Genomic DNA, 14,125 nt, shown 5'->3' with positions numbered 1-14,125 from the left:
ATGCTGCTTCCAAGCTTTCTAGTGACCCACTGGATCATCCACGAACATCACACGTGCAGAAATTTTCCTCACTTACAGCATCCTAACCTCTTGGTCAAAAGGTAAGTGGTTAATGAGATTTGGAGTCCTAATTTTGTTTCTACAGGAAAGAAATCTATATTAACCATCAAGCATCCAATCAGTCAAGGCCTGTATGGAGCAGGAAACCAGAAGTAGGTGGGGTGGGGATAAGGCTTAGCCAACACCCAGCAGTGTGGTTTGGCTATGCTCCATCTCTGTGACTCAGTTTCCCTCCTTCAGAATAGGGCTAAAATCCCTCCTCCTCCCAAGGATAGTGTGAGAATTTTCCAGCTGTGACTGTGGGGACTCTGAATCTACTGGACAACAAGTGCTCCTGAAACATGGGGGAGGGCTACGATGTAAATATGAGGGAGGGGTGTAATGTTAACTATGGGGGAGGGGTGTGATGTTAAACATGGGGGAGGGGTGTGATGTTAAACATGAGGGAGGGGTGTAATGTTAACCATGGGGAAGGGGTGTGATGTTAAACATGGGGGAGGGGTGTGGTGTTGAACATGGGGGAGGGGTGTGGTGTTGAACATGGGGGAGGGGTGTGATGTTGAACATGGGGGAGGGGTGTGGTGTTGAACATGGGGGAGGGGTGTGGTGTTGAACATGGGGGAGGGGTGTGATGTTAAACATGGGGGAGGGGTGTAGTGTTAACCATGGGGGAGGGGTGTGATGTTGATCATGGGGGAGGGGAGGGGTGTGATGTTGAACATGGGGGAGAGGTGTGATGTTAACCATGGGGGAGGGGTGTAATGTTAACCATGGGGGAAGGGTGTGATGTTGAACATGAGGGAGGGGTGTGATGTTTCACATTGCGGAGGGGTGTGATGTTGAACATGGGGGAGGGGTGTGGTGTTAAATATGGGGAAGGGGTGTGGCGTTAAATATGGCATCCAGAAAATGTTGGTAAACTTAAGACACACATTCTGTTGGTTATTCATCTAAGGGACAGGAAGACTGATCTATCTATCTACATATCTCATCCCTCTATGATCTATGTATCATCTATCTGTCTGTCTTTCCATCTGTTCATCCACCCCTCCATCCATCCTTTTCTTTCCAGTTGTTACTGGGGAAGGATGAGAGGAACACAAGTGTACAAACATCATGAGATATTTCCCCCCTGGGCGTCAACTGTCATTTCTCAGATCCTAACAAATGACGTCACCAGCTGAAGAGCAACATTCTTCTCCACTCAGGTTTTCTCAAGGTTTCCAAGATTCTTAACAAATTTCCTTCCCAGAAACACCAAAATGCCAGACAGACGGACGGGAACATTCCCTGAATGTTTGTTTGTTTGGTTGTTTCTGGCTTCCATTTAAAGTAGTCATTAGATTTAAAAAAAAAAAAAAAAGTGCTTTAGCAGAAATACTATGCATTAATAGAGATTTTTTTTAAAAAAGCTATCTTATGTAGACACAGCTAACCCCAGCCTTCCTGAGAGTTGCCCCAGCCATCCCTCCTCCAGAGTCAGTACCCCAGGTGTGTGTGTGACTGTGGAGAGCAGGGAGGCAGGGGCGAGATGGGGGCAAGATGGAAACGTCCTCCCCTCCGGCAGTCGGCAGGCAGGCAGATCCCAGAATCCTGCCAGGTGTCCGCATTCTTTAAGGGAACTCCAGAGCATGAAGTTAGTTTAGGGAATGCATCCAAATGTCCACCACATGTGTTCACACCACACCTCACAACAGACATCGATCTGAAAGCTCCTCCACAGCCTTGCCTTGCCCGCCACCCAGATGTGGGCATCCAAGCGTAAGGCAGGCCCCACTGATCCCAGGAGCTGGAGCCAGCACAGGGCCCAGACTGAAAGTGCTGGGAGGGCCCCTCATTCCAAAACTATGTCCCCGCTGGCTGCTCTGGGCATAGAAATTCTACCCTCAGCCACGCATTCCTCTGGGATGAAGCTTCAAGGCTTCCTTGGCTCCTCCGGGTAGAGCATATTTCAGCTGGAGGAACCTTTGGAGGATGCCTGCTGCAGGCTGGATGCCACACAGTTGAAGAGGCAGGCAGCCCATGCCAGAGGGTACCATGCCAGCCCATGTGCCCATCTGCAGGCCCTGCTCCTGGGGAAGTCTGCTGTAGGGGCTTCCAGGGGACTGCAAGAGTGGGTTCACTTAGTTCTTGCCCTGGACAATCTAAAGAGGTTAATTTCCCTTATAATTTTCCAATCTACCCTAATCATCCTCCTCTGTCCACTCCAGATCATAGTACTGTTAACTGTGCAATAAGGGTAGTTTATACCAAGAAAAGAGGTTATGCAAATAAGTTAATGCACTACCAGACAAGACCCTCCTCGTAGTCAGCTGTAGACCTGCAGGGCACCCAGCCGCCACCTGCTCCCGCATTCCTCGAGGGTTTTCCCCTGCATCACAGCCACCCTCTCCTGCATCCTTTTGACCTTTCTTGGTGATTTCAAGATCCATGAAGATGGCATCTGAGCTTCATGACCCGCTCTCCTCCTGGCCTCTCCCTCTCCCCACACACTCCCATGCTCACACCCAGTCCTCTCCTGACCCATGACTGTATTCCTCCACCTCTGATTTCAAACACCCGACTCCAGCACACACACCACACCCCACCACCTTTCTAGCTCAGTCTTTCTGCTACCAGGATTACAATTCTTTGGGTGGCCTCCAATCCACTGACCCTACTGCCTGTCAGCCTCCACCACCACCTCGGGTGCCCACGCCCATCCTGGCCTGGCTCAGCATCCAGGTGACTCATCATGTCACTCCAGTGTCTCCCTCCTCCCTCTCTCCTCCACTGTACTCCCTGGAGAAACCTCCACCCTGGTTAAAGTCATCTTTGTAACTGCCTCTGCACCTTCGTGGATGCAAGTAGCTGGAGAAAACGCACAGCTGTGCTGCAGGATCATTTTAGATGCACGGCCGCATACCTGCAACTCCCTCCTGTTAATTGTGGGTGGGTCGCTTAGGGCTGAGGATAGGCCAGGGCTCCAGCAACCCCTGACTTATCCCTGGATCAAACACACAGGTCAATGCTCCTATTTTGACCACATTTCCCCAAATACCACCACATGTCTCTCCGCTTTACAGTTGAACTCCTCGAAAGAGCTGTGCTTTCCTCCTAGTCCATCCCATCCTGGGCCATCTCCTTCTGTTCCTTAAGTGGGAAACAGACAGGCATCTGCCTTCACCACTCAGCGGAAACTCCCCGGTCATGGCCCCCTTGCTCAGCCAGCCATTCTCAGCCTCTTTTAACCTGTGCTGGCAGCAGCCGCCAAGGCAGTCTCCCTGCCCCACTCCCTTGACGCCCCTCCCAGGCTCCAGTGCTCCCCGCAGTCTGGTTCCCTCCTGCCTCACTGGTCTCTCAGGTCACTATTCCTCACATCCTTTCTTCTTCACGCGGGACCACTCGAGGGCTCAGGCCTTACACCTCCCGATGACGCGGTCCCCATCATCCCTCTGACTCATCACTGCAGCTCTCCCTCCCTTGCCTTCTGCTCCAACACCCTGGCCTTCTGGCTGGACCTGGACTCTTCTTCCAGCCCAGACCTGGCACAGGCTGCTCCCTCCGCCCAGATGCTCCTCTCCAGATATCTGCACTACTCACTCCTCCCTCCCCTCCGTGTCAGCTTCCCTGACTACGCTACTTAAAACCACAAGCCCCTCTGGCTCCTTCTCGCTCTTCATTCCATCTTCCAGCTTTACTTGCCTCCATCGCAATGATCACCCACCAGCAGAATACACATTCCCTAAGGACAGGGCTTTTTTGCTCTATCCTAGATATGGGTCCTAGAACAGCACCTGGCACAGAACAGAAGCCTATTAAACACTCACGGATTGAATAACAAATTGTAGGATGACATTACTTGTGATTTTAGAGCCTCAAGGACACTAAAGAAAGTTATCACACCTATTTCTTTTTCTGCCTCAGGGCTATTTTCTGTCCTCTGTTTCCCAGCGGGGACAGGGCATGGAATCACTGTGGCTTCAGCATTTCCTAGAGTGACTCCTGGTCTGAGTTCCAGGAAAGCCACAGGTTTGTTCTGGCTTCTACAAAGCTAGGGGTCCCATCAATAAGTGAGCCAGGTAGTTGGACTCAGCCTTTTTCCAAAGCAGGCTACACCCAGGTAGCTCACCTTCTGATTGTCCCAGGAGTCTCAGGCTTGGAGATGGGACAAGACGCATGAGAGGTGGATGCCCAGAACCCTGACTCCAGATGAGAAAGGGGACTCTCCTGTACATCCTTGTGTAGGCAGCATTGTTTCTCTGTAGCCTGTGTACTTCTTACCATCTCTGGCCTTCCAGCATTCCCAAGGCAACAGCATAATCCCCGTTTACCAGATGAGAAAACTCAGCCCCATGCCCAAGGTCACATGGGCAGCCAGAAGCAAATCTGGAACCAACTCTTGAACAAAAATCTACTATGGTGCTAGGCAAAGATACATGTGATAGGGTCCCTGTCCTTAATGCATACATACTTTATTTGGGAGAAGCTAAGACTTTCAAATCTCAGCCCACAATCTTTCAGATGAGTCCATCTCCCCTTCAAGGTCAGGGATGCCACAGACGGAGGCAGGAGGGGCAGGACCAACCCAGGACTTTGACTGGAATGCTTTGCATGTCTAAGTATGTCTGGCATGCAGAGCCCTGGGTGAGAAGCCCATGAGGCTCATTCCTTTGGCTGCCAACAACTGCTTGTATTTGAAATCAGAGAAAATATTCACAAGTGATAGTTCTTTGATGGTGTGCATTTCAGGTAAGTGAAACCTCCAGATCTCTTCTATAACATAAGCTTATTGAGGACAGGGAACAGCGTTCCACACATAGTAGGTACTTCAGAGATATGTGTTCAAAGACTCGTAGGCCTGGGCGGTCCCCAAAGTCCCAGTGGAGAGGAAGGAGTGGAGGTGGGTCAGAGGGGCTGGGTCCACAACTGGGGCACCTTCTTCCTGGATCCCAAAGCCCACCTGCCAGATTCTGGGTGCTCTGCTGAGTGGGACCATTCACGCCTTGGCAGTCTGGATGCTGCCCAGAATTAGGAGCCCCTGCCTCACCCCTCAGAATTTGCCAAGCTCCCCTAACCCCAGGCCAGCACTCACCTGGGAGATGTGGGACTGGGTCCTCTCACTGTCGCCATCGCCCTCCGTCTTGTCGGCCAGCAGCCCCTGCACCTGGTACTCCAGCACGTAGCTGTCAATGAAGCGCTCCAGCTCCTCGATCTCCTGGGAGCGGCTGCTCCCCGCCTCCGAGGAGGCCGATGCTGCAGAGGAGTTTTCCATCCTTCCAGCTCAGGGGCCTGGGCCGGGACTGGTGGGAAAGAGGACAGAGGACTCCGTGAGATGCTGCTGGAGGAGAGGACGATGCCCACACCTGGGAAACACCCTCCACTCCTGGAAGCATGTTATCCATCATGGCGTTCTGTTCTCCCCACCTGAGAAGTAAGTGTGGGGCTGGCTTGCCCTCAGCATCAAGGATGTGCTGTATTCCCACTGTGTGGGTGGGAGACTGAGGCCCACGGAATGTAGGTCACTTGCCTGGTTGGCCAGCACAGGCACTGTGCAGTGTCAGAGTTAGCGTCTACCTGGGCCTTAATGTCTGGGAAAAGCCGAAGATGAACTCAGCCTAAAGGCCATGCCTCATTTCCTGACTCAGATTTAACAGAATCCACCATAAACCAGGATGAAATAGAATACAGACCTAAGACGGAAGGTGTACAATGGGGCCAGCCCCAGACACAACCCACTGAGGGGCTTAGGTCCTCCAAGAAAATGCCTGCTTATAAGGAGACTTTTTCTCCTTGGTCACCAGACTGTCCCCTACATTAGTTGAAGCCTGTGGGCCATACTTATAAGCAGGATTTTGCAGCCTTGCTCGGGTGCAGCTACTGGAACACACCTATGATGAGTCTGCAGGAATGTGGCTGGTTTTCACTGGTAGAATGAGAAAGACTTGTTCCATTGTCTGTGCTGATGTGGCCTCACCACAGACACTGCCTGGCCACCCTCACAGGGGCGTGGCTCACCCCATCCTCCCCTGGGCCCTCTCTTGGGGCAGCCTGGCATTGGAACACTGGCTCAGGTCCACCAACAGAACTGCAATCTCGGGAGCTGACATGCTCAACCCAGCCTTGCAGGGGCCCTGGTCTGCTGGGACCTCCCCCCACTACCCTCTCCCTGCTACTTATCCCCTGAAGCGCACACCGGACCCACCTGGGAGTGAGGAAAGCTAGGACCTTCCTCACCTCCAGGCCAGGGGTCCTCCCCTTCCTCTGATGGGCTCCAGGCTAGATGAGAGGGGGCTTTAAAGCTTGTCTTATGCCTCGTTTATTATCTCAAGACCTGTGATGCCCTTGGAAGATCCTGATCTGCCGGAGGAAACAGAGCCTGCACATGCTTTATTACCACAAGTAGAACAGCCTTCTACCAACCGCCGCCGCACAAAACCACAGCGAGGGCTTGAATCGTGTGCACAGGGCTCTGAAGCCTCAGAGAGAAGCGTGAATGCTGCTGCCGGTAATAAATCGAGGTCCTAGCAGGTTTAATGGAGCACTGGAGTTTCAATACCTTGAACCTGAGAACCTGAACCCTGAGAACTTCTTTGGAACACAGTTATTTGCCAATAATCCAGGGTTTGGTGAGTGTTTTAACTGCAGCGGGTCCAAAGCAACAGGGCAAGGAATGGCGTGCTGGGTCCCAGAAATGCTGCTGAGACCATGAGTGTTGACTCCCCCACACCCTCACTGGCCTCTCAGAGGGTGAGGGAATGGCAGTAGGGGTGGGGGCAAGAACTGCCCGGCGGAGGGAGAACTGCCCTGCTGCACACACATGTCCCCCGCTTTCCTGGCTTCTTTTTAGGCTTTGGCTGCTGCAAGGGCCCAGCCTCCCTCGGACCCCAGGCCTGCTGCAGGGAGCTCTGACGTCCTCAGGGCCTTGCTCTGGGCCCCTAGGCTCAGTGGCCTTGGAGCTATGGGTCTGCCCACCCATCCCAGAGGGAGGAATCAGAGGACTAGAGGTTTCAGGTCAAGGTGGTGCCCTTCTCAGAATGAGGGACCCAGATGCGGAGGCAGGGGTGGCGGTAGGTCTGCAGGGAGTCAGCTGGGATTGGGATATGCATATCTGGTGGCATGGGCCACAGGCAGGGGGATGAGGGGGCTGTTCACTGCCTCTTCCTCCACCTGCCACTCAACCCCTACAGGACCTTACACTCCGCCCCCCTGCACCAACAGCACCCACCTTACCCCTCCTGCTTCACGGCTGCCCATGTCTAACTCATGCCCTGCTCCGGCCCCTGGCTACTCTGGGACTTGTCTTGGGCACATGCCAGGGGTGGTAGACAGAATTCCAAGACAGTCTTAGGTATCACCCTCTCCTAGTTAATCGCCAGGAGTCTAGGTATTCTTGGGAAGGGATTTTGCAGAAACAATTAAATCCCAAATTTGTTGACTTTAAGATAGGAAAACTATTGAGGAGGGCCTGACCCAAGCACATGAGCCCATTAAATCTGGGACTAGGGCTCAGAGACAGCAGAAGAAGCCAGAGATCCAAAGCCTGAGAAAGACTCAATGAATGCACTGTTGCTGGCTTGAAGGAGGAGGGACACATGGTAAGGCATGTGGGTGGCCTCTAGCAGTTGAGAGCAATCCCTGGTCAGCAACTGTCAAGGAAGTGGGCACCTCCATCCTAGAAGTGCAAGGAAGTAAATTCACCCGAGAACCAATGAGCTTGGGAGCAGACTTTTCCCCCAGAGCCTCCAGCCAAGAACACTTGGCTGACACCTGACTTCAGTCTCATGAGATGCTGTGCCAGCCTCTGACTTATAGAGCTGTGAGATGGTGAATGCTATTGTTTTATGCTGCTATCTGTAGCAATCTTTTAGGAAGCAATGGAAAATGAACACAGGATGCTCTTTCCTGCCTCTGTGCTTTTGCTCACACCAAAACCTGGAAGCACTTTCTCCTTTCCTCCACCTGCTAAATCTAGAGGTCCTTATATGTGCAGAATGCCAGAGCAGTGCCTTGGTTTCACGGCTGGCTACTAAGCAAAAGATTCACCCAGGCTTGGCTCTGGGTGTGAATACTGCAATTTCTGCTAATAGTAGGAATGACGAGTGTCTGCTGTGCCCTTATCATGTCCCAGACACGTCAGCACTTGATCTGCCTCCACTCATTTCATCTTTGCAGCAACCCCATGAAATTGGCAAATTATGCTATTTAGAAGAGAAAACGGAGGTTCAGAGAGATTAAGTAACGTGGTCAAGTTCACACAGCAGAGCGCCAGGTCTGCACGACTATGCCTACACCCCGCTGCCTTTTCTGCATCCTGCCTCCTGGTAGCCTGCTCAGGCCCTCAGGCCACCTCCAGTTCCCCAATTCCACACTGACTCTGCAGTGAGCGGTGAATTCTTCAACTGCTGTGCATGTGCTTATTCCCCAGCTGGGCACAGGTTCCGGAGAGCTGGCCCCACGCAGGCTCCGTGCCTGGCCCTGGGCAGCTGGCCTCCGCTGGATGGGAATAATACGGCCGATGTCCAGAGACAGCTGAAAAGGAGCCGCCTGCAGGAGAAGTCAATACACAAGGCCACGCCCATTATTCTTCGAAGACTTCCGATCTTATCCAGGGCATCCTGGCACACCTGACAGGTGCAGTCTGAGAACTGGGTTTGGCAGGAACTCTACACGGAGCCACTTCCAGGAGGATCAGTGCCGGGCTCTGCCTGCAGCAGCAGCCTCTGGCCAGCTGAGACACTCAGGCATGGCTGAGTGTCTCAGGGCTGGGCCAGGGTCCCATGAGGGAACCTGGGCACAGTCATCACCCCAAAACCATAATAGTTGCTGAGAAAGGAGGCAGAATTGAGACCCATCCCAAACCTGCAGGCTTTTGGTGCCCAGAGGAAGGAAGAGGACTCGCTCTGTGGGTGCCTCTGTGTCCACACACCCCCTCTGCAGTCCCTCTTACTCTAGTGTTTGCTGCCCAGCCAGACTGGCACAGGGTATCCCAGCTGCACCTAACCTCAGCTGCCTGAGGGCCTCCTGCCCAGGGCTCCTCGGTAGTCATGAGACACCTGCAGGAAGCCCCCAGCCCCTGGCACCTGCAACCTGGAAGTATGAGGAGCTAGCGCCCAATGAGGCTGCCCTCAGTGGTACAAATACTCCCCTCTTTTGTGTCTCAGACAATTCCAGACACACTCCACATGGTCCCTCCACAGCTCCGAGTGCGGCGATCCCCCGCTGCCCACAGTGGTGGCCACATCTCTACCCCCACCCCTGACTTGCTGGTCCTTCCCTCCTTTTCACTCTCTCCCAGGGATTTCAGCTCCTCCAGGAACTCTTGTTTTCCAAGGAGAATACATCACTTCTATGTTCTGCAATGGGTCCCAGCAAGGGAGCAGCGAAGCCCCTGCTTCAGAAAAGCCGGGATCATGCAAAGCAGAAAAGCCCTGAGCTTCACCTCAGTCACAGGAGAAGCAGCAGCAGCAGAGAGAGGGAGAGAGTGCTGCCCTCCTCTGCCCATTCACCTCCACAGCTCACAGCCTGAAAGTTCAGCCAGGTACTAAGGCCCTGAATTTTTTTTTTATTATGGTCAAATATACACAACATAAAACAGCATTCAGCTGGATGTGGTGGCTTGTGCCTGTAATCCCAGTGCTTTGAGAGGCTGAGGAGGGAGGGTCACTTGAAGCCAGGAATTTGAGAACATCCCTGGTAACATAGCAAGACCCCATGTTTCCAAAAATTTTTTTAAAAAATGAGCTGAGCAAAGTTACACACACCTGTAGTCCCAGCTACTCAGGAGGCTGAGGCGGGAGGCTGAGGCGGGAGGCTGCTTGAGCCCAGGAGATTGAGGTTACAGTGAGCTATGACTGCGTTGCTGCGCTCCAGGCTGGGCAACAGAGCGAGTTTCTGTCTGAAAGCAAAACAAACAAACAAAACACCCGAAAACAAAACAATAAAAACCTTATCATCTTAATCATTTTTGAGAACATAATTCAGTGGCTTTAAGTACATCCACAATGCTATGAACCATCATCCCTATCTATTTCCAGAAGGTTTTTATCAACCCAAGCAGAAACTCTGTGCCCAGTCAACAATTAACTCCTCCTCCACCTCTCCCTAACCCCTAGTAACCACTGTCCTGCCTTTTCTCTATGAATTTGCTTATTCTGGGTACCTCCTATAAGAGGAATCATGCAGTATCTGTCCTTTTATGACTGGTTTATTTCACTTAGCATAATGCTTTCAAGGTTTATCTGCGTTGTAACATGTATCGGAACTTTATGCCCTTTATGGCTGAACGAGACATCATATCACAATAGGACACTGTATGTCTAGACCGCATTTTCTTTATCCATTCATCCATCCATGGACATTTGGGTTGTTTGTACCTTTTGCTAATGTGAATAACGCTGCTTTGAACATGAGGGTACGAGGATCTGTCTGAGTCCCTGTTTATTCTTCGGGGTATCCACCTAGCAAAGTTCCAACACATTGGTAAGGCAAGAAGAGCATGGAGAAACAGGGCCGAGCCTTCTCTGGCTAGTGGAGACACAGGGCAAGGGACGTCTCCTCCAGGCTTGTTTTGCTGCCTCTGTGCCTGAGCTTCAGGCATTTCCACCCGACTCAGTTTCTCATTCCCAGTAGGATCCAGATGGGAAATCCCCAAACAGCTGGGCTGCTGGCAAAGCTGAGACAGCCAGCCATTAATTTATGTTTTAATGATCAGTGAAAGTGAAAAAAGAGGATGGAACCAAAGGAAGAAGGAAAAGGAGGGGAGGGAAGGTAGAACACCAGAGACAGCCCTGACTGCAGCCATCAGGACGCAGGGCCGCACCGCAGCTCGGGAACACTCCGTGATCCTCTCCCTTCCTCTACCCTCCTCTCCCCTCCCCTCCCCTCCCCTCCTCTCCCCTCCACTCCCCTCCTCTCCCCTCCCCTCCTCTCCCCTCCCCTCCCCTCCCCTCCTCTCCCCTCCTCTCCCCTCTTCTCCCCTCCTCTCCCTTCCTCTCCCCGCCCGGATTCCCTGCCGGGTGATGGATGAGAAGGAACTAAAAGGCAAACAGCAGGAGTAGGACAGTGCTGAGGCCGCACTGTGCGGTAAAGGGCACTACAGGGGCGGGCGTCCCTGCACCTGCAGCTGGAGGCGAGGGCCGGTGTGGGCACGACTTTCGGGACGGCGCAGAGGGGCACAAAGGCCCCCAGCGGCAGCAAGACCAACCCTGGAGCTCCTTCGCCTGCGCTTCCCAGACAGGACCGAGGGCCAGGGCCGCAGAGCTTGGCCACATCTGTGTCTGCCCCAGGGAGAGGACGCACACAGGCTCTCTTTCTGGGGCGGCATCCCTGTGAAAGGCCCTAGTCCCGCCTCGGCCACCAGCCCGGGGATTCCCCACCTCCTACTGCAGCCAATCACAGTCCGTGCTTATCACCACGGCTCAGTAAGCCTGGCTACTTTTAAGGACAAAAATGAAAATCACCCATGTTCTTTGATAAAAAGGTGCCTCTCTCCACACTGGTGTCCCCTCCCCATTCTAGACCCAAACAAACTCCCTTTCCCCCTCCCCCCCACACTCCTGATCCCTTGCTGCTCTCAGCCCAGCACTCTGTAGCTTCCTGAGGAAGCCAGTGCTCTGGAAGGGGTTTCTGTGAACACCGTGGGGCAGCTGTGACCGTCTGGTGCCAGTCTCTCCCTCTACCCCCTGGCCCTGTCTGACTTTGACCTTCAGAGGATAGGGGTCTGGATGAGAAGGTAAGACTGACACTGGGAGTACCCACAGGCCAGAGACAATCAGTGGAGCTGTCCCAGCCTCTCAGTATCCTTTCTGCCCACCCAGCGACAAATGGCATTAGGAGCTATCAATTTAGCCGATCCTTTTAAGAACAGCCAGGCATTAGGGGCATTACCTCCTCCTCCAATCCTCAGGGGTGAGTTCAGTGACCTGCAAACCAGATGGGGTGCATCTGCTTTAAGGCCTACCAGCACTTCTCAGGGAACCCATCATTCGAGGCCCGCACCAAGGCAGCACTGTACCCCACACTTCATCAGGCTCTTTCCTCTCCACCCCCAGCACCCAGCTTGCTCCAGCAGCACATCCTTCTGACACCCCACTGGGGAAGCCCAGGAAGACCCCAGAAGGGTGTGCAGCCTGGGCCCTCTGTGTTCTCCTGAAAGCTGTGCCCACACCAGCCCTCCCCTCCAGCTGCAACGTGCAGCTTCCTGACTCATTTTTGGCTTTTTGCTGCTGCAAAAAGTCCAGCCTCCTGTGGATCCCAGGCACGCTGCAGGGGACCCAGGGGTTCTGCAGGGGGCTTCCTTGGTGATTGTAAAACCAGCAGCCTTGGGGCTCACGGGTCTGTCCACTCATCCCACCAGGACAGCAAGTCTGCACTGGGGGTGGCATCAGAGCTGTGGGGGCCATTAGGGCCCAGCATATTGTCCCTGCTCTCTTGGTGCTAATCCACTCATCACATCTGCTGGTATCTTCACCCCACCTTCCATGTGGCCGCCTCCTAAGTCACCTGGTGCCACACAGCACCGTGCTCCTGTGTCCTCTCCAGCAATGAGCTCCTGGTGACCATTATCAGCAGAGCTGCCTGCTGTCTTTCAGGCCCTGATCCCTTCCAGCCCCTCTCTCCTTCCCAGCCCCACACAGTGGTAGCGACACCTTCACCCAGAGTGCACAATCAGGACTAGAATTCTCCTTTGTAGGCAGTCAGGTGGACCCCAGGGCAGGGCCAGCACAGAGGCCACGCTGCCTGCTGGAGTGGGGAGGAGGACTCCACGTACAGGAGTCCCAGGTCCCCAACCCCTGGGAAGTGGGAAAGTTCAGAAATGCATGAAGTCAAAAAGGCAGGTGCCCTTGGAAACTGGCAAGATTTTGTGTCTCAGGAGTCAAGGACATCCGATGTCCTCTAAATGCCTGACCCCCTATCACCCCACCAAATTAACCCTTTTGTCACTCAAACATCCGACAGGGTGTTAGCTAGCACGGTGCTTCTCAAACTGCAGGTCTCAGCAATTTAGTGGGCTGCCAAACAAATTTCCTGGGTCATGATCTCAGCATTAAAAAATGTATGACTAAATTGAAAGTATCAGCATGTAACACACATTGTAACTATCATTTTGTGGGACTTTTGTTTCACCTACCCATGAAAAATGTATGGACCACATAGAAGTGGCCGGGAGCCATGCTTCCCAAACTTCAATGGCTACGTGAATCACAGGGCATCTTGTTACAATGCAGATTCTGGTTCGAGGATAGGAGTTGGGGCCTGAGCATTCCTAACAAGCTCCCAGGTGAGGCTGCTGCTTCCAGTCAGAGAACTACACTCGCAATAGCCCAGATCTAGAAAGCCTTGCAGATCTCCTCTATCCATGGCTCAGACACACTTGCTCTGGCCACAGGGCTAGAAATGGGTCGAGTCCCCAGGCTGACCTTCTGGCCAGTCAGTCAGCTCCCTGGTGGAGGGGTGGCTCCCCCTATTGCCCGCCCTGGGCCCAGGGCAGAGCTCAGAATCAGGCACGACCTCCACAGGCTGAGTTATTATGCTTGGTGGACGCTGGGGCCACCACCTCCAGCCTGCACTCTCAGAGCCAGGCGGTGACAGCACCTGCTTACGGTCCGGCAATGCCCGGCATGGAGCTCAGCACATCCGCCAGGTCTGAACAAGTTGGAGGTGGCTCCTGATATCTGGGCTGCCTGACCTCAACAGCCCTTCAGCTGCTCCCATGTGGATGAGGACACTAGGGCCTTGGGGGCTGAGGGGGAAATGACATACTGGGAACCACTCAGGTGCTTATGAATAGAGCCAGGCTGCAATGCAGGACCCAAGCCCCCAGGTCCCTCAACAGCCTGCCTTCTCCAGAGACCCCTGCTGAGAGTCACCTCCCTTCCCCCAGTGACTGCCAACCTCTGTGGACCCCAAGTGTAGTCCTGGGTTGCAATCACCAACATGGCAGATATTCCTAAGTAACAGATGATACCTGAATCATCCCATTGTCCTCACACCCTCCTGAGCCCCCACCCTGTGCAGGGCCCTGGACCAAGACCTGTGGTCCCTTCAGAACTTCACAGAAATAGCTGGGGCTTGTCCCTTACTC

General features: G+C 53.5%; 1 protein-coding gene across 9 annotated transcripts in view; it reads right to left on the bottom strand.

Moving 5' to 3' along the window:
- CTIF (cap binding complex dependent translation initiation factor) overlaps positions 1-14,125 on the bottom strand; it is a 323,679-nt gene that overhangs the window by 237,192 nt on the left and 72,362 nt on the right. For 8 of the 9 annotated variants that reach the window (XM_032259411.1, XM_032259409.1, XM_032259415.1 and 5 more), the window contains one exon: positions 5,135-5,342. In XM_032259411.1, the coding sequence (XP_032115302.1) occupies positions 5,135-5,314 (180 nt within the window). In that variant the 5' untranslated portion in view covers positions 5,315-5,342. Of the gene's footprint in view, positions 1-5,134; positions 5,343-9,803; positions 9,827-14,125 lie in introns of those variants that run through there. The other variant, XM_032259412.1, reaches the window with a different exon arrangement.

Source organism: Sapajus apella, unplaced genomic scaffold, assembly GCF_009761245.1.
Source record: "Sapajus apella isolate SASKATOON/1434 unplaced genomic scaffold, GSC_monkey_1.0 scaffold109, whole genome shotgun sequence".
Lineage (NCBI taxonomy): Eukaryota > Metazoa > Chordata > Mammalia > Primates > Cebidae > Sapajus > Sapajus apella.
This window is presented reverse-complemented; position numbering and strand designations above follow the sequence as displayed.